Source organism: Carettochelys insculpta, chromosome 2 (assembly GCF_033958435.1).
Source record: "Carettochelys insculpta isolate YL-2023 chromosome 2, ASM3395843v1, whole genome shotgun sequence".
Lineage (NCBI taxonomy): Eukaryota > Metazoa > Chordata > Testudines > Carettochelyidae > Carettochelys > Carettochelys insculpta.
Genome location: NC_134138.1, coordinates 161,177,499 through 161,198,884, shown reverse-complemented (window position 1 = coordinate 161,198,884; position 21,386 = coordinate 161,177,499). Strand labels below are relative to the sequence as shown.

Below are 21,386 nucleotides of genomic sequence, written 5' to 3'. Positions count from 1 at the left end.
AACAAAAATTTTGAAGAAAAAAACTTTTTTTTTAAACCGTAGAATGATAACACTAACTCAACTGTAACTATTGAAACTAATGAACTAAGTGTGGGGAAATCTTAACTGAAGGGAACAGTACCGTTTCCGACAGGTGCCAATGGCAGCAGAAAAGGAACTGAGGGATTGGCTAGCTGCACGTGCACAGCAGCTGTCATGCTTGGCACGTGTCGGCTGCTGTGCATCCGCAGCCCACCGTGGGAACTGCCACCATAAATCTCCAACCAGAGGCGCATCGGTACCATAATAAGTAGCTGGCGCACCCAAGGGGACACTCAGAGAATATACACAACCCCCAATGACAGATTGTTGTTAAAATGAATGGTTAAAGTCAGGGGTGAAAGTAACTTAAATTTCTTACAGGTAGGGCGCGTCTCTTTTGAAAGAGGTATGAAAATGAGGTAAAGCAAAAATGCAAATGAGGTGCATATTTGGCACCTAATTTGCATAATCTTATTTCAAAAGAGCTTCTTTTGAAAGAAGAAAACCAGTGTAGATGCTGCCCATTAAGTAAAGGGCAGAAGGATTCTTTCAAAGACGCGGTTTACTTTCAAAAGAGCAGCGTCTACACTGGTTTTCTTCTTTCAAAAGAAGAAATATGCCAAATATGCATTTTCGATTTACCTCATTTGTATACGTCTTTTGAAAGAGGAATGCCAGTGTAGATGCACCCATACTGTCCTATCACGCATCCCCTCTCCCCACTCACCTTAAGGGTTGGAGGAAGTTGCAATATGACAGAACCGCTAAGAAATTTAAGGATGTGGTGGAGAGCAGGGGGCTCAGGGCAGGCAGTTGAGAGGTGTGCAGGAGGGGTGGAAAATCAAGGCTGAAGCCTGGGGGTACGTGGGAGACTGGGAGCCCATGAGAGAGTCAGAGCTTGGGGTATACAGGGGAGTCAGGGCTCTGGGTACCCTGAGCCCAAGGTACGTGCCAGTGCAGAAAGGCTGTCTTCAGGAGAGCTCCTGAGCATGCTCAGTGCATCCTAGGCAACAATTCCTGCAGAGAGCAACACCACATCCGCTCTCAGCAGTGTTTCCCGGTTGGCTCTTGCTGGAACTGCATACCAGGGCGACCCCCGTAAATTCACCTCTGGTTAAAGGTGAAATTGACAAACACCACCCTGACATGAGTAATTATATGCTTTTAAAATTTTTAATTATTTTTCCATTTTCATTTAAAAAATTGTGTGTATTTTGGGAATGACAAGAGAGATGCATTTGGTTCCAGACTGAGCCATATTTGGCTCAGCCCATGTGTCTTGTAGGCACCACCATCAGCATCACTTACAATTACATACTTTTCAGGCAAAATGGATTTCAAATTCACATGGATACAGAAGAAAACATAGCACAAACTTCCAAATACCTTTGTTAAATGGCCCCCAAATCAGGCAAAATTTTTGTTAGAATTAGGGATGTAAATACCCATTCAAAAAAGTTAACTGGTTAAATGATTAAAATTAGATCACAGAATTGGTTAACCAAGGGCAGATGCAGATCATCTGGGGTCCTGTGATGTCACCATCTGTGGGTGGAACTGCTCCAGCCCTGCTGGCCTGCTGTACTGTGACTGGGGTTCTGCTGGCTAGGCCACTGTGCCACAGCCAGGGGCTGCTCCAGCCAGGCCTGCTGCGCAGCCGCCATGGGGTCTGTTCTGCAAGGTCTGGTGCACTGTGGCAGAGAGTTGCTCTAGCTGAGCCTGCAGGGGCAGTGGTCTGGCTAGCTGGGCCACCCTGCTGCAGCGAGGGTGCCACTTCAGCCAGGCCCAGCCCTTTGCTTAACCAGTCAGTGGGTAAGTGTGCCAGTAAATCTAATGCCTACCAGGTAACCAGTTAACCTTTTCTATCCCTACTTAGAATATTTCATACACCTCTCTAGTCAGCAATAAAGGGGAAGCAAAAATGTTACAACACGACAGGGAAAGCTATGATTTGCTCATACTATCTTCACTACAAATCTCAATGGCCAAAAGTTGGAAGTTGCAGCCATGTCCATTCTGTTGAGGTATCAGTATCTTTTCAGCACTCTAAAAAAATCCATTATATCACAGACGTCAAGACAGATTCAAGCATAAACTAAAATAGACAAAATTACTTTTGCTGAAGCAACCTCTTGCCGATATTTCACCAATGCATTCGTAAGACTTTGTGTAACCTTTAGGATAAATGATGCATCATCTTCACTCAGGATCTCAAAACTTAGCTGGAAAAAAAGGGAAAACAACAACATACATTTTAAAGATGAAAGAGACAATCTAGTATTTCATCTATGGCACAGATGAGCTACTACAATTTGATGTTACAAACAATATGACAAGTAATCTATTTCAATTTATGCAAAAACACCTTTAAATGTGCCTATTGAAATTTAGCACTTATGTAGTTTTTATATAGCGAAATTCATAAAGGAAACAACAAATTCGGCAGCTTTATCATTCCCTAAAAACGACTCCAATGGACATAAAAATATTTACTCTCACCAAACATATAAGTCTCAGCTCCTTTTCTTAAGAACCCGAGTGTATGAAAGTCTTGAAGCAAACTTCCAAGGTCAAAAAGATTCAGGCTATTTTCCAACCAAGGGAGGAATGAATTTCAACATTAGGGACTTCCAGGGAAAGTGTCTGATCTGCATCTTCTCTTAATTTGAGAAGATGCCAGCTTGAGCACCTTCACTGATCAAATTGAGATAGTACTGCATGAAGAAAGAGGTGGGTTGTAAGACACACAGTCTGCATCTATCCTGCCTTTCTCTTTCAGAAGCGGCATGTAAATGCAGTGGATCAAAAATGATAATGAGGCACTGATATGACTATTCAGCACCTCATTTGCATAATGACAGCCACTCACCATGTTGAAAGTGCTGTTTTCAAAATGCAAAATAGCTGTGTGGATGGGGTTCCTTCAAAAGGAAGCCCCACTTTCGAAAGCACCCTTCTTCCTGAAAAAAAATTAGCAAGAAGGGTGCTTTCAAAAGCGAGGCTTCCTTTCAAAGGAAAGCCATCTACACAGCTAGTTTGCATTTTGAAAGCAGCACTTTTGACGCAGTGAACAGCCACCATTATGCAAATGAGGTGCTGAATAGTCATATCAGTGCCTCATTAGCATTTCTGATCAGCTGCATTTAACATGGCCCTTCCGAAAGGGAGGGGTAGAGTAAACACAGCCAGAAGGTTTTAGTTAAAGGTCAAAGCCAGAATTTCAATATTTTTGTGGAAACCACAAAGTAATTAATACACAAAATAATTAATGGAAGTATAACAATTGGATTTTTTTTTTAAATAAATCATATTTGTTCCATTTGAGGTTGCAACGCTATTTTCCCAGAGAATCCTATATACAAAAGAGCAGTTAACAATAAACATGCAAAATAAATATTTATTAAAGAGAAGTTATCTGATAATAGATTATAAAAAATAGTGGATTTTTGAGCTAATGAAATTGTGGTGGGGATGACTATGGTTATAATAAATCACATTAAAATATTTGCTGGGCAGGTAAGATAGGATAAGCGCTTCTAAACAGCAAGCCACAGTATTCTTCAATATATCCAGTTCATATTTTCCCCAAAACAGATTATCTGAAAAATATGCATACAGTAGGGTCTCAACAGTCATGAGGGTTCTGTGTTGAGAACCCTCGCGAATGCTGAATTTCATGAATTTGACAGCCCCAGCTGCCAGTGCTCCCTGCTTGGGGCCCTGGGGAAGTGTCCGCTCACAAATAATTGAATTCACGAACCTAGGTTCTTGAATATTGAGACGCTACTGTACACAAAGAAATACAGGAACTCAATAATACTAAAGAGTGAAACTCAACAGTGGAGATGGGTTTAACTTTAGACCAGATGCTAATGAACTGGAGACTAAACAATTTACAACTGAAAACTAAAGGTCAACAAGGAAGCAAGGAAAAACAGCACTGGGTAAATTACAGAAAAACATCTGCATTGATGCGTCTGATAAAGCAGGTCTTTGCCCACGAAAGCTTATGCTCCAAAATCTCTCTTAGTCTGTAAGGTGCCACAGCACTTCTTGTACAGAAAAACAGAAATTCTGTAATGAAAGAGGTTAAACATTTAGAACTTCTTATTTAAACAGCAGAGCATTCCAGTAAAAATGGTCACTGAACGTCAAGGCTATGTCTATACTAGAATCATCTGTCGACAGAGAAGTCTCCCACAGAACCTCCATCGACAGATTGCTGCTATGCACAGCTTGCTCTGTCAACAGAGAACTACCAGACTGCACTGCCCTCTGGTGACAGAAAGTGGAATAGCAGCTCTGCAAACGGCCGCTCGGCAACCGGAAGCCCCCTGTCAACAAAAGTGCCTACGCTGCATTACGCCTCAAAATTTTTGAAGGATAACACTGTTGAGACAAAAGCAGAGTTCTGTGGAGACTCTGTTGACAGAACTCTCCAGTGTAGACACAGCCCAAGAGCAATTCCAAAACATGCAATTCAAACCATAGCAATACAGAGGCCAGACACAAGAATATATTGACATCAATGCTCCCCTAGCAGAACACTCAACAGCCTACCTTCCCGCTTTTTCTCTTGCTACTGGGCACAGAAAAGGAAAAAATTTTTTGTATAATCCTATGTAGGAGGCAAATTCCAAGACAGATCCCATGTGCGAAGGATTTGCTGAGCAGAAAAACTATAATTGACATTAGCCCCTTCCCATTCCCTTTCCATTCTCCCAACCAAGTAAGTAGAGTAGGGTCCCAAACCAGAAAGTGACCAGGCTCTGTCTGAAAGCAAAATTGTGTGTACCTGCTAAATCCTTAGTACATATCTGAGGACTGTTATTAGGTCCTACCTCTCCTATTTTCTCAAGATTAAATATAGCATTTGCTTTTGGATTTGCTCCATAGTTATCCTAAAGCATGGTGTCCAAATCTGGACACAGTACTCCAGCTGAGGCCTCACCAGAGCCAAGTGGAGCAGAAAAATTACCCACTTCATCTTATATGCTGTTATACCTTTGTAAATACACCACACAATTATATTTGTCTTTTTCACCTGCATCACATTCCTCATATTCACTTTACGATCCACTATAATCTCAAGATCCTTTCCCGAAGTACTGCTGTCTAGCCATTTGTTCCCTGTTTTGTATTTGTGCACTAGACTTTTCCTTCTCAAGTGAAATACTTCACACTTGTCTTTATTGAATTTCACGGTGGTGATTTTAGAAGAATTCTTCAATTTATCAAAATAATTTTGAATTCCAATCCTGTCTACGTAAGTAATTGGAATTCTTCCCACTGTAGTGTCTGCTGAACATTTTATAAGCGTACTCTCAGTCTACTCAATTATCTGAGTAATTAATGAAAATACTAAATAGCACCGACACTTGACAGATTTCTGCAGGAACTCCCACTCAATATCTTCCCACATTGACAATGAAGCATTGGTAACTGCTCTGAGGACATCTTTTCAATCTGTTATGCACCCACCTTATAATAATTTCATCTAGATAACACTTTCGTAGTTTGCCCATCAGCTGGGACTGTGTCAAAGTTTACCAAAAATCAAGATTTCACATTTAACGCTTACCTCTCCCCATTAGGGTAGTAAACCTGTCCGAGAAGGAAATTAGATCTGTTCGGTATGATCTATTTTTGACAAACTCATGTAGATTTACTTATTATCACTATTATCCTCCAGGTGCTTACCCATTGTTTAATAATTTATTCCAACATCTTTCCAGGTACTGAAGTTTGGCTGACCACATCCTTTGTTCCCTTTTTTAAAAGACACATACTACGTTTGCTCTTCTCCATTCCTCTGGGACCTCGTCCATGAGTTCTCAAAGATAATTGCTAATGGTTCTTCTATAACTTGAACTAGATCTGTAAGTCCTGACTTACTGTCTACTTAAGCCCTTGTACTCCAAGTGGAGCAAAGGTCATCTATAAGTCTCCTCCACTCCCAGAGGAAGTTAAAGCTCCTGGAGGGGTCACCCAAAGTGGACAGGTCAAAGGATAGAGACCAGACAAATTTGGATCACCTCTCCCTAAGGTAAAAGGGATTGGCTAATAAGGCTTAACAACCCTATCTGTTTAAAAAAAAAAGTTACAGAAGCATCCATGGACCTGTAAACACTCTAGAGTTAACTTCATCAGGCCGATTGTGGTAATCGAGCCTGTAAATTTATATTAATTGTGACGTCAACTAAAACAAAAATTCATAAAAATGTCACAATAACCTTTATCAACAAATTTGATAGAAAAGGGCACACAAAAGACAGACGGAAACGTGCTCCCCTTGCTTCCCTTAAAAAAAAGTTATATGGATACAATTTAAGACTGTGTTAAGATTATGCCTGGTAAACAATAAAAGAATGGGACTGTAAAATCAGTGAATCAAAACTGGTGTGCCAAAAATTAGGTCTAAATGGTAAACAAAATAATGAAGGAATGGGACTACCCCGCCAACCACTTCAAGAAAAGCTGACTTCCGAGACACTGATTGACTGAAAGAAGGGGAAGGAGTGAGTTTACCATGGCTGCCAGCTCCCATCATATCCAGCATGACACCGCTGTGTCTCCTAATCCTGAGAAACATTCTGATCAGACTAGATCAAAGGAGATCCAAATTGAATTGTCACTTCCATGTTTCCTTTCACTTTTGGCCTAGTAAGTCTGGCTTTGTCAGGAAGGCCTGCATATTTTACAACACAGCTATGAGCCCATGACATAAAGGCATAACTTTTAGCTTCTTCTTTAACAGCCTGATGCACATACACTTTTGTACAGTTTAAAATGGTTAGTAAGACCATGTGCCATGCCTGTGATTTTCCAGTATAAGGCTGAAAGTGCAAGCCAACATCAAAGACAGGAAACACAGCTTCTGTGTCTGCTCTTCATTTCTATCTCATCAGGTATGTGTTTGCTTTCTCTTCAAAGAAAAGAAACCAGATCTCAAAAACAATGGTTCTAAGCCCTCTCAACTAATTGTCTCTTTTATTCAAAAGGATAGCTATTGCTATCTTTAATACTATCTACAAAGGGGTTTTCGTTCTTAAAACTCTCTTCAGTTTAAAGGAACAAGAAATTAGGGATGTTATAAGAACAGGATTATTTAATAGTTTACATTTCAAATGCTTTAATTTTCTTTCTTCTTCTTATCTTTAATAAAAGGCATTTAAAAAAAAAAAAAAAAAAAAAAAGAATTGCCATATTGGGTCAAACAAAAAAGATCCATCAAGCCCAGCCAGTGTCCTGTCTTTAGATAGCAGCCAATCGCATGTGTTCCAGAAAGCATTAAAAGAACAGGCGAACATCCAGTAATTCATCCCTTGTCATCATTCCCAGTTTCTGGCAAACAGAAGTTAGGGACACCATCCCCGCCCATCCTGGAAAACAGCCATGGACGAACATATTCTCTATGAATTTATCTAGTTCTTCTTGGAAACTTGTTACAGCCTCAGCCTTCACAAGATCTTCTGACAAACAGTTCTATAGGTTGACTACATGGTGTGCAAAGATATACTTCCTTAGTTTGTTTTAAACCTGCTGCCTCTTAATTTCACTTGGTGACCCTTAGTTCTTGTGTTATGAGGAGTAAATAACATTTCCTTATTCATTTCTCAACATCTATTATGATTTTATAGATTTCTATCATATCCCTCCTTTGTCATTTCTTTCCTGAGTTGAAAAGCCCCAATCTTATTAATCTCTCCTCATATGGAAGTTATTCCCTATTGCTAAGAATTTTTCGTCCTTTTCAGAACATTTTCCAATTCCAATATATCTTTTTTGAGATGGGACAGCCACACTTATGCAGCGTTCAAGATGTAGGTGTATCATATATTTATACTGAGGAAATATATTTTCTGTCATAGTATCGCCCTCTTTCTAAATGTTTGCTTTTTTGACTGCCACTGCACAGAGTGGATGTTTTCAGAACTATCCACAACTCCAAGATGTCTTCCTCACACGGTAACAGCTAATTTAGACCCCCTAATTTTACATGCAGAGTTGGGATTATGTTTTCCAAATGTGCATTACTTTGCATTTATTAACACTGAATGTTATGTGCCATTTTGGTGTGTACACCAGGGCTGTAAACAGGCCAAGTTCTCTATATACCAAACCTTGTTTATCACTTTTGGGACAATGTCACAGTTATGCTAACATCTTTGACTCTTTTGGCCCATTTATTGAATTTAAATTAAAACAGTCTTGCTGACTTGAACACATCTAATTTATTTAGACATTTTAAATTTGTTCTCTCTCTATGCTGGCTTATGTTACTTCCCTCTTGTGAATATTGTGTTAATCATCACATCACAATGAATCTTCTCAGTGTAGACTGAAGAGAAACAGCAGTCTTCAACCATTATTAGTTCTCTTTCCTGCTAAGCAGTGGACTTATTTTTAACTTCATCTCTCTTCCTCTTAATGTATTTATGGACCCTCTACTTCTTTCCTTTTATATTCCTTGTTAGATGTAATTCATTTTGGCTACACCTACTCTAGAAGCATCTGTTGGAAGTTACTGTCAGAAGAGATGTTCTGACAACACTTCTTTCAACAGATCACATCTACACATAAAAGTGAATCTACCTTTTGATCTGCTCTGTTGACAAAGCACCCCCCCATCTACAAGACTGTTCTGCCAACAGTTTCTGTCAACAAAAAGCATTTTGCGTGTAGATGCTCTAGGAGTTTTGCAGACAAATTCCAGTTTTGTCTACAAAACTCTCTAGTGTAGATGTAGCCTTTGTGTCTTAGCCTTCCTGATCTTGTCACTACATAAATGGACTATTCTTTTGTAATCCTCTTTAGCAATCTGTCCATGTTTTCACTTAGTGTAAGATTCTTTTTTTATTTTTCAGGCCATAATAGAGCATCGCATGCAGCCATACAGGCCTCTTATTGTTCTTCCCATCTTTCTTTCACTGTGGGATACTTTGTTGTTGTGCCTTTGACATGGTCTCTGAGAAACTGCCAGAAACTCCTGAAGTACATTTTCACTTCGATTTTCTTCCCACCAGAATCCCAATTCAAATTTTTGTTCCAGGTGTAAGCATTATACATAAAAACATTTTTCATTAACAGACTAAAGTTTTACATTCAGCATATATGTTGCTTTTTAACTATAGTCAATCAACTATTAGCTAAATTAAATATTTCATAAAATGTTCCACTAATCTTGGCTCATAACATATATGTTAACACCTACCAAATATCCTAGCAGTTCTTCATGGCTAGTGAATTCTTCAAATACTATTTCATCATCATTTTTCCTTCTAACCTGTAAAAAAATATATTTAAAAACAGCCTGAGGATCTCTTGTTTGAGTTAGGTCAGTAATATCCAACATTATGCAGGAGGGCCACATAAACCTAAGCAAAGTCTTGTGCAGGCCAAACATTCTACATGTTTTAACAATATTTAAGATATAAATCACTACAGGTTACCTAGTGATTTATCCCGATAGGAGATTATTCTTTTGGATAGGAATGAGGGGATTTCAAAGTTGCCGGGGTCCTTTCGAAAAGGAGCCCCATCTGGACGAGCCGCGCAGTGGCAAGCCACGGCACTTTCGAGGTGCCGCGGCCACTGGCATTCTAATGAGGCGCTGAATATGTATTTCAGCGGTTCATTAGTAAACTTCAAAATGGCCATTTGCATGGCCATTTAGAACTGTTGGGATAGTGTAGACGTAGCCAATATGTTTTTCTATAAGAATCATTGCCTTAATGTAACTTGCTGCTATTGCATATACCAAAAATATGGATCAAAAACATTCTTAGTCAAAGAAAATACTCAAGAGGAAATAAAGGAATATTTTTAACTGGAACAATCTTCTTATAGATCAACTACTCACCTGGGCTTTCTGGTCTTTATCTTTTGATTGTTTGCTGTCATCACACCTTTTGAAATACAAGAGTATACACATAATATACAATGTTCATCTAACCGATTCACAGAAAAAGTGTAATTAGTCAACAAAATGACTGTGAATACAAAATCCCACTCCTAGTCTAATGCTGTTTGCCCTGTCGACATGAAATGTTCTCCGAAATACAGTTGACAAATCATAGTATTGTAGGGTTGTAAGAGACCTCTGGAGATCGAGTCTAACCGCACACTAAAAGCAGGATCAATCCCAACTAAATTATCCCAGCCAGGGCTTTGTTAAGCAGTGACTTTAAAATCTCTAGGGATGGAGATTCCACCACCTCACTAGGTAACCTATACCAGTGCTTCACCACCTTCTGAATTTTTTCTAATATCCATCTTAGACCTCCCGCACAGTGACCCGAAACCATTGTTCCTTGTTTTGTCACCACTGAGGACAGCCTCTCTTCATTCTCTTTAGAGCCCCTCTTCTCGTAGCTGAAAACTGCTATCAAATCCTCCCTCACTCCTCCCTTCTTTAGACTAAATAAAACGAATCCCTCAGTCTCGCCTCACAAATTATGTGCTCCAGCTCCCTAATAATTTTTGTTGTCCTCCACTGGACTCTCTCCAATGCCTCCACATCATTTCTGTAATGCAGGCATAGAACTGGACACAATAGTCTAGATATCCATATCTATCACTCTCCTCATTCAAAACCCAATTTGTGCAGCACCAAAGTTTGTGAAGGAAATAAATAAGAATAATGAAAGAAACTGAATTTAGTCAGTCCTGTAGATGTCCATGGTGTTTTGTCTTTTTTCAGACTGAGCAGAGACTGTTTTAATCACTGTGTCTTACACAGCAAGGTTGCTAACAACATAACACAAACTGAGAAATTACAAGGAAATTCAAAATGACATTTTGGACTCATTTTTATCTCCTCTTTGCCTTATGACCCAACTTTAATCTCTCTCTCTCTCTAGCTATCCTACTTTCTAGCTTGTTATTAGAAGTTATGACATGCTAGGAATTGCAAAGTTAAGACACATACCCCTCTCAGAATCCCACAAAACTATCCTAAATCTGGAAGCAGACAGATGACCTGACTGTGTAATTCAACTTGGCAACAATTTTGGCTCATAGAGACTGCCCATTGTCACTTTATCTGTTGCAGGTACCATAGGCCCATTTCCAGCATATGCATATTTTCTCTTACAGAAACTATAATTTGGGCAAAAATGTATAATTTGATTAATTATATCTGGGATACAATCTGAGAGACTGCTTATATATTTGCTAGAGGGAGACAGGATCTGGTGAAGAAATGTCCTGTCATCAGTATGAAACTGACTTATTCATCTTTTTGTAACAATGAAGTGTAAGTTATAAAATAAAGGCTGAAATCTTCCATTTTAAATTCTTAGGTCAATATTCTTGAACAATATCAAGCAAAATTTTTTTGAATGCAGTAGTAAACCCATAAAATTTCTATATACATTACTGCATAAAATTAAGTTATTTTAAGTGCAGAACAATTTGATTTATATAATAGCTTTCTGAATGAAGGGAAGTTTTCTTTACATAAAATTTGTCATTATAAATTGAGACAAAATAAACTTAATACCTAGACTACTGAGATGCTGAAAATATAAGTGTAGATTTACATAGGTATGGTTGCTTAGTACTTGTACTGCTTCTGCAAACCCCCACTTTTCGAGGTGAAAGCCACCTTTTACAAGCCCTGAAACCATCAAAGCCATTGTAGGCATCATCACCAGATAAGAGTGTTCCACCCAGCAACATAAGAGAGCCATGATTTTAATCCATTCTTCTTCTCCTTGAGATCGAGTTTAAGATTCCAAAGAAGCACTGAAGGAATGTATATCAAAAATGATGGGCTGAGGTGACATACATGGTGTACTCTGGATAATAAACATAAGAATGGCCATACTGGCTCAAAGCAAAGGTCCCTCTAGTTCACTAACTGTTTTCTCAGATCAGCCACTGCTAAGTGTTTCAGAGGGAATGAACAAAACAGGTCATCTTCAAGTGATCCATTCCCTGCCACGCATTCCCAGCTTCTAGCAAACAGAAGCTAGGAGCATCATCCCTTCCCACCTTGTCTAACAGCCACAAATGAACCTATCTTTTATGTATTTATTTAGTTAATTTTGAAGCCTGTTACAGCCGAGGCCTTTACAACATCCTCTGGCAAAGAGTCCCATAGGTTGGCTGTATATGGTGTGAAGATACTCTTCCTATCGTTTATTTAAACCTGCTGCCTATTAATTTCATTTGATGACCCCTATTTCTTGTGCTATAATACCTCATTATTTACTTTCTCAACACCCGTCATGATTTTACAGACCTCTATCGTATCCCCTCTTAGTTGTCTCTTTACCAAGCTGTAAAGTCCCAGTCTTATTAATCTCTACTCATACAGAAGCCAATCCATATCTCTAGTCATTCTGTTGTCCTTTTTGGAACCTTTTCCAGTTTCAACATATCCTTTTAGAGAAAGGCATAATATGAATTTATATAGAGGCAATATGGTATTTATCTATCCCTTTCTTAGTGACTTAACTTTCTGTTCACTTTTTTGACTTTCACTGCACTCTGAGTGGATGTTTTCAGAGTACTATCCACAATGACTCCAAGAAGTCTTTCTTGAGTGGTAACAGCTGATTTAACCCCCATTATTTAATAGGCATTGTTGGGATGATGTTCTTCAACATGCATTATTTCGCATGTAACCACACAATGTTTTTTGCCATTTTGTTGCCCAGTCACCCAGTATTGTGAGATCATTTTGCAGCTCTTCACAGATTGCCTTGGACTTCACTATCTTGAGTAGTTTTGTATTATACGCAAATTTTGTCACCTTGCTCTTTAGCCCTTTTTTCAGGTTATTTCAGAAATGTAGCACTTAGGAATCCGTTTCATGGACCAGGGCTCCATTCCATTACGTACTGTGTGTGTACAGTGCCTAAGTATTTTCTCTTTCACAGGACTGTCCCTGGACAGCCACAATAAGAGATTAGCACTCCCACTGAAGGAGATTAGAAATCCCCAAGGAGATGCTGTAAGAACCTTTAACCAAAAAGGAACTGACGGGCTGCACTCCACAAACACACACCTGATTTTGCTCCAGTTTTAAGAGGACAGTATTAAAAAGATATGTGAACTGAAAGAAACAGTATAGAGTCAAACTGTGGTGACAGCTACTATGTTAGCAGAATAACCTTTAAATCCTTCTTTCACTAGAGCTTTTTCAAAGCTCTCTTGGCTCAATTTACACAATTGCTGCACTGAGATAATTTACCCTGATCTTTTTTTAAAATGAGAACAACTGGCAAGATTTCCATAGGGGATGGTCCTGTGCAATAAATTATTGACCCTTTTAACACGCAACTTTGTCTTACCAGACAGCCCGTAAGAGTCAGGAAGAAACCGAGAATGGGAGAGATTTGGTTCAGATGGAATTTGAATGCTACTCAGCATAAGAATTTGAGTTCAGGATTAAACATTATCCTTGTGAAAACACCCATAGTGAAGATCAGCAATCAGGACCTCAATTTAGATAACCATTCTGGCTGAAAGGACTGCAGTGAGAAATGTGATTTTTGGAAACTGACAACATAGTTAACATTGAGGGATCAAATAGAGGGTTCCTGACCTTAATAGATAACACATTAAAATCCAACAGCTTGATTTACCAAGTGTCAAGTATAGATACAACAACCCCACAAAATAAAGTTTAACAGAATGATGGGGCAAAAAGCTCGATGCTCCTTTAAACTCACAATGGTAAAAAAAAACAATGGGGGCATATTGGCTCTTAACCATTAGAAGTGTATGTCGCCACGGGAACTAGAGGAATTAAGGACATGTATTATCTTATTCTCAGTTGGAACGTGACTTGCCTTAAGGGCTGACACATGTCATTTAACAATTCAATGCTTTTAAATAATTCCTGACCTCATAAGGCATGAGGTTGTGTGAAAGACAAAGTTAATTTAGATGCTTCTCTTTTTGCAACTTTCTTGGAAAAGTAAAGTGTAAAACATAATTTAAAATTTACTTAGTCTTGTCGGCTTTGCTGTTTTCATCAGCTTTATTGCCTCTGCTGCTTTCATCAGCAATGTTAGTGTTTAGTTTTTTTTCAGCTGGTCTGCTTTCATCAGCAATGTTACTGCTTAGCTTTTTTTCAGATGGTTTGCTTTCATCAGCAATATTGGTGTTTAGCTTTTTTTCAGCTGGTTTCAGTTCTTCTTTTTGGCTTTCTTCTTGATCTTCTTGAGTATCATCTGTAAAAAAATTAAAACAATGGGGTATGTTTGTTAAGAGTTTTTCATAATCACACTTTTTTAAAGTAGCATTTGATTGGCAATTCTTTACATGAAAATAAAATTCATCACCAAGGTTAATAATAAAGCCAAAAATATGGCAGTCCAAACTTTATTGTTTTTACTTTAATAACAATTAAGCCATGTTGCACAAGTTATATTTTACGGTATAAAGGAAATACATAGTAGTACATTAACATTCATCTTTTATCAAAAAAAGAAGAAATGTAATTCTGCACATCTGCATAATGCCAATTAAAGACTGCACAGAAATTACATTTTTTAAAATTTTCTCATTTACCTTATTTGTGTTTAACTTATCTATGCACTAATATTCACTTTTAATTTAATAGCTAGCATTTTTAAAGGAAAAAAGAATTGCTAAGGCACTTCTGACGTACCTTTATCAAGTCTATCCAGTTATTTTTAAAGACCATAAATCCTACCTTCTGTCTTGCCCTACACTGCCCTCCTGCCCTGAATGGGCCACTGAATATACTATTCCTCGAAACCACTGAAATTAGGCGATAGGGAAAAAAAAAATCCCTTGAGGTATACAGTCCCTTCTTGTCAGTCAAGGGTTTTTTGCCACAACACCCTCACCTACGTCTTGTGCCATATAGTTTTAAATGACAAGCAATAATGCTTCCACCAGTTTCCTTTGAACGCTCTTCTACAGAGTGGCACATACTGCCATTAGAAAGAGTTCCTAATATTCAGTCTGATGTCTGGTCTACACTACCAGGTTAGAGCGACATAAGCTGCCTTGTCTAACTCAGTGGCCGTGTCTACACTAGCCAAAAACTTCGAAATGGCCATACTAATGGCCATTTCAAAGTTTACTAACGAAGCGCTGAAATACATATTCAGCGCCTCATTAGCATGCGGGCGGCACTTTGAAATTGACGCGGCTCGCCACCACGCGGCTCGTCCAGATGGGGCTCCTTTTCGAAAAGTCCTAGGGACTTCGAAGTAGCCGGGGTCCTTTCGAAAAGGAGCCCCGTCTGGACAAGCCGCATGGTGGCGAGCCGCGTCAATTTCAAAGTGCCGCCCGCATGCTAATGAGGCGCTGAATATGTATTTCAGCGCTTCCTTAGTAAACTTCGAAATGGCCATTAGCATGGCCATTTTGAAGTTTTTGGCTAGTGTAGACATAGCCAGTGAGTGCTACATCAAGATGTTTCGCTTACTGAAGGGTAACGCGCTTGCATTAACACGCTTGTAACGCGCTTGTAACTTAACTCCGCCTCCATGAGAGGCACAGCATTTAGGTCAACACAGTTAGGGTGACACAATGTCAGTGAAAACACTGCATTATTCGTATTGCCTTTAGTAGCCTCCAGATGTTCCATAATATCTCATGACTGTTCTAGTCACCGTTTTGAACTCTACTGTCCAGAGATCAAGTACATGCCCCATCCTGTTTAAACCGCCATGAATTTTTGAAATTCCATTTCCAGTTTGCCTAACATGGAACGTTCACCTAGTAACCTCCAGCTAACAATGCTGGCTCCACATTACAGATGTGCTCCTTCCTGGAGTGTACAGAAGGTGATGGATTTCATAGGTCTGTGGCAAGAAGAGGTTGTACCTGACTACCTCTGATCCAGACACAGTAATGTCAACATCTATTAACAGATAACTAAGTCTGTGGAACTACAGCCACACACACTCTGGTCTATGAGAGACAGTTGGTATGTTTGTGAAATGGAAACGACCGTATGGACACACAGCAGCACCACATGAGAGCCAAGGAACTACAGCAGGTGTACAAAATGAGAGAGGCTAACAGTTGCTCTGGTGAGAAGCCACAGACTTGCCATTTTTTCAAAAAGCTGAATGCCATGCTCGGCAGGGACCCCACAACTACCAACAAGAGCTCCAAGGATAGTTGATGCGAGTTGAAGTCACAGGATTGTGAAATGAACAGTAAAGATGTGGTGTTGGACAAGGAAGAAGAGGAGTACGGGTGCAAGCCACTAGGAGATCCAGCAGCACAGTGACTCCAGCAGTCGAGTCAGGCCCTACAGTACAGCACAAATGAGTCTGATGCAGTGGAAGGAACGTCTGGTAAGCATACAGTTTGCTTTGATACTGCAGAGACGCATCTGCTCACTTAACCTTTTTTAATAATTAAATCTTTTTAACCAGGAAGAAGCAGTGAAATAACCAGAAGAGATAAAAGTCTGCTTCTCATTCCCAGGTACTTTTAGGCAGAGAAGCTCCTACAGATATTTATGTGCACCAGGTTGTCCTGGGAATCCTCCACAAAGATGTCAAGGATCCAGTCTGAAGCTGAATGCATGTAGGAGCCTTTCACATTTAGTCTCTGTTACACTCAGGTGTCAGATATCACCTAAAATCACCAATGGAAGTAAAAAAACAATGTCTGTATTCAGTTCCTGGACATCCTGCAACCCTCTGGTGCTTTAGATACTGAGCATAGGACTTGGAGGCTCACCCTTGCAAACACAATGGACAGGAATGGAGCAGAGAGCATCAAAGCAAAGGAAGAGAAATGTGCAGCCAGACACGTAAGCGCTTCTCATCAGGCAAACAGACACCTGGGAGACTTGATGATTTTCATATTCAACAGACTCATGTTTGCTTCCCTCTACAGCCCACAGAGAACTACCTTTTAGGACATCTGTACACCTTCTTTTATCTACGTCCTTTCCCCGACAGATCACATTCCACAGGAGAGTAAAGACAACAACAACCACACACTTTGGTCTATGAGAGAGACAGCTGGTATGTTTGTGAAATGGAAATGACTGTTTCTCCCCTGGATTTATGAAGCTGCATTCAGTTATAAATGTCTGTGTGTATGGGTTTGGAATAAGAGTCCATTTAATTACCGTGATATCAGTTCATCAATGTAACTTAGATCAACTTAATTTATAGTGTAGACTTGCGCTAAGGTTTTTTTCTTTATTTAATCCAGTGACTCAGTAGGAAGTCCTTGAATCAAGTAATTCTTACAAGTCTAGCTCATAAAAGTGGGTAGAAGTAGGCAGAGAACAACATATGGCTGTTCTACATATTACTTTGTATAATGCTGTGATGAGATGTTGACCTCACACAAGATGGGAAGGTATTAAAATGGTCATATAGGCCAATTACCTTCACTGGCTTCACCTGGAGAAAACAGGCAAGCAGCAGAAAACTGAGAGCAGACTCAGCTATACAGGAGTAGGTGGGGCCTGTATAAAGCCAGATAGCTCGCAACAGGAGAGGCATCTGGGAAAGGTGGGGAGGGTTGAGAGTACAAGGCCCAGAACTGTGGAGCTGAGAGTTCCTGGACTGTAACCTGGACTAGAGACAAGCCTGGGTCCCCTACCAGCCACTGCAGGAGTGTCACCTTGGGGAAGTGAGAAGGAAGACTGCCTAGGACTGACAAAAATGTCAGCCAGAAGACTGGGTCATGAGGAGGACACTGCAGTTGCTGGGATTAGAGAGAACCTATAGCCCTGTAAGAGAGACAGAACAACGGAAAGCAAGCCATGGAAGAAGGCATCATCCTCAAGAGCTAATCCCCAGAGTAACCTAGAGAAGGCAACAGATTTGCGGTGAATGGTGCACTCTGTGACAGAAGTATAGAACTCTTCCACAATTATAGTTGCCACGGCGTTATACTGTTGTCTCTACAACAGTACTTGGATCTCTAAAACATACTTTGATAACTTCAGCACAGAATTGGATCCAGGGCAAGAAGGTCCTTCCTGCTACTGACTGAATGCTTTGATGGTCAACTTCTTTTATGCAGAAAGAACCCACCACTGACAGCTTGTTTTCTATCCCAGAGCATTGGAGGCTGGATTTGTGCGGGAAGCTACACAGTTTCCTCCTCCTTGTTAACACAGGTAGCAATTGAGATACTGTCCACCAACATTAAGATGTTTTTGTCACACACTGGTACGGCCAATTACCTGACAATATTCTGTCCTGATCTCTAGTCAATATACACCATTCCCCATGTGCCTCTTCATTTCCTCAGTCCTTAAATTACTAAGATATTTTTCAATCAATCAATCTACTTAGCTTTTCACACAAAACAAATCTAAAAAACCACAGAGACTGAACACATCTAAAGAAGTTCTATATAGGATTGGTAGAATTAATTTAAAAAATAGATAGTTATCATTTATTTCAATCTTTTTGTTTATTTTATCAATTTAAATTCTCAAAGTTTCACAAAATTTCATAGGTTTCAGGCATTTTTATTGTTAATTAAATTTTCATAATTGTGGCAATTATGGGAGGTCAGAAAATATTTACTGACTGTAGATTCTGAGATTCACAAAGTTGGAGTTTTATAACCACTAAAAACACAAACTGCATACGAAATAAAAATTCTCAAGTCAGTAAGTTCTCAATCAACATATTTCTTACTTTACCTTTCTGTAAATTTCACTTACCAATAGAAATATGTTTCATCAGTTGTGCATGTGATGAAAACATCATTCACTGACATTTATTACAAATCTAACCCTTCCAAGTCAAACTGTGTGTGTGTGTGTGTGCGCGCGCGCGTGTATTACACACACACACCAGATGGTAAAATTGACCAAAGGTGACAGTGCATTATCAAGTTGTGATTTTTAAAGCATATTTGATCTTACCGTGAGAAGGTAGACTTTGAGTAGAATCTTGGATCTGTTTAGTCTGGTCAGCATCACTTTCTGCTTTTCCTTCCTTGCTTGTTGAAGCTTCCACATGCTGAAACTTAGCCTTTGAATGGTGCATATCTATAGGGAATCAAGAAAAACATGCTTGAAATGCACTAATATTAACATTTTCTGTTTCTCAAGGACGATTCAAAGTTACTCGTTTGTAAGTATCTAAAGCCAGATGTAAGGTGTTTCAGCTAAATAAACTTCTTCCTTTATTACACACATTTGTACTATTAACATTAATAAACTACTAATCATTCTTACAGATCTGTATAGTTCACATAATTTGAAAATTCAGTACAAAAATAAAGTCCTTATGAACCTAACAGTATTCCCTGTGCATTTAAAAATTTAATTGTTTCAGATTTCAAACAAGCAATCCTATTCATAACCTTTGGTTGGAATCTAGATGACAACATTTTCGTTTCTGATGAATCAGCTAGACAAAAAATGGACAAACACACTAACCAAAAGCTCACAAAAGAAACCACAAACCTAAATCAATGGTTCTCAACAACTTGGCTCCCACACTGTTTTCTGCAGCCAACCTGCAGAACACTTATTGGCAATATAAATGACTAGTCACGCAGTGCTGGCTCTCCTCATAGAATCCACATGTTAAATCCCAGTGAGGGAAGATACAATCTTATTTTGCCATATAAGCAATTGCTGAAATTGCATCAAAGGATTTTTTTTTGCAAATGCAGTACGAAGGACGGTAGTCCATGGCGTTATTGGACAACAGATAATACATGAGATTCTCTGTTAAGAAATAGTTCATATTATGAAAAAGTTTGACAGTCCTTGCTCTAGACTGACAGATTAATCCATGTTATCTGGATTGCCAAAGATAATACTTTTCTCAAAAGGCTGAAGGCAACTATTACGTTCCCTGTACTCTGTATGGAACTTTGCACTTAACTGCTGTTCTTGCGCAACTACTGTAAGGTCTGGTCTCCGCACAAACTTGCATCAAAATAAGTAAATCAGTTTTAATTCACTCCTGTTGTTAATTTCTGTGCAAGTCCAGATGTGTACACTTATTTTGGAACAACGTTTTATCTAACTTTATGTCAGCTTTTCACTCAGCATCTTGCAAGTACCAATACACAGCAAACAACAGCAAAACACTCCAGACTAACAACCAATTCTAGCAGAGCATGCTCAGGTAAAACTTCCTTTAACATCAACAGATCTTGCATCCAACGCACGTATGTATCTCTATCTATTTATTTTAGAGTGCATCTGTCTGTGCTATGTTTGGTCAAGAACTACAACCACAAAATACGGTATGCTACTTCCTCTTACCCTAAACTTAAACCAGGGTCAGGGTCTGGTTGTGCCTGGAAAGCGGGAAGTGCTGGGAAAGGGATGTTTTCCAGAAAATGGAAAGGAAGGGTACAGGGGAAGACGGAAGGGAAGGGACACAGACAGGAAGGATGCGATACTGAGAGTGGCCACTGGGGGTGGCTACAGCACAGAGAGGCCAGGAGGGCTAAGGCTCTGCCATCTTGCCTGCTGCAAAGGCAGAGTAAACAGCTCCCTTGCCCCAAACCCAGATGTGCCTCCTTCACCACTATGGAGACCCTACAGGCTGCAAAGTGGGCAGCCCCCAGATAGCCTGGAGGACATGGGAGGCAGCTGTGTGGGTACAGTCCCCTGCAGCTTGGCCCTGCTCAGACAGCCTGTGGGGGGCCAGCTGGAAGAGGCAGCCCAAGACAGTCTGCAAGCTATTGTAGGGGGTGCTGGAGCCTGGGGCAGCCCCCTGAACTTGGCCCTACACCAACAGCCTGCCATCGAGGTTGAGGGATGGGCTGCTAGACTGGAGAACAGCTGGAGAAAAGGGAAGCCCCAGAGCTTGGCCCCAGATAGCCTGTAGAACACAGAGGGGCCAGCTAGAGGGGAGGTAGTCCAACAGCATACAAACCATGATGCGTCAGCTGGAGATGAGGAGCCCCCTGGAGCCTGGCTCCCTCCCACCATACCACCTGCAGACACTGGGGGAAGCAGCTGCAGGGAGGACAGCTCTCTGGAGCCTGGCTCCTCCCTGCCAGATAGCCTTCAGACTGCAAGGGCAGCTCTTGGAGCCTGGCCCCTCCTCAGACAGTCTGCAGGCTGTGGAAGGGCTGCTGGAGTGTAGGGCCGCTCCTGGACTCCGGCTCCATACACAGACACAGCCTGTGGGTCACAGGAAGCACTGGAGTCAGGAGTAGCCACTAGAGCCTGGCCAGATTCTAGAGCACCCCACCAAACAGGCTGTAGGACAGAGGGAGACACTGGAAGCTGGGGGTAGCCCCCCAAAGCACTGCCCCGCTGGACCAGTGGACTGGGGGCTCAGCTGGAAGCTGGGGCCAGCCCACAGAGCACCCCGTACCACACACATAGGCTGCAAGATGGGGTTGCCACTACCCCAAGCAAAGACCTTGTAGAACAGCTGCATGGGAAGGAAACAGCAGGCTAGCGGTGC

The 21,386-nt window shown here is 40.3% G+C and overlaps 1 protein-coding gene across 1 annotated transcript in view; it reads right to left on the bottom strand.

Moving 5' to 3' along the window:
* The window catches only part of LOC142008717 (uncharacterized), a 47,479-nt gene that overhangs the window by 4,987 nt on the left and 21,106 nt on the right, over positions 1-21,386 (bottom strand). The window contains exons 10-14 of the mRNA XM_074985991.1: positions 18,869-18,994; positions 13,982-14,207; positions 9,884-9,929; positions 9,236-9,307; positions 2,136-2,243 (exon numbers count right to left, since the gene is read on the bottom strand). Coding sequence (XP_074842092.1) covers positions 2,136-2,243; positions 9,236-9,307; positions 9,884-9,929; positions 13,982-14,207; positions 18,869-18,994 — 578 coding nt within the window. The remainder of the gene's footprint in view (positions 1-2,135; positions 2,244-9,235; positions 9,308-9,883; positions 9,930-13,981; positions 14,208-18,868; positions 18,995-21,386) is intronic.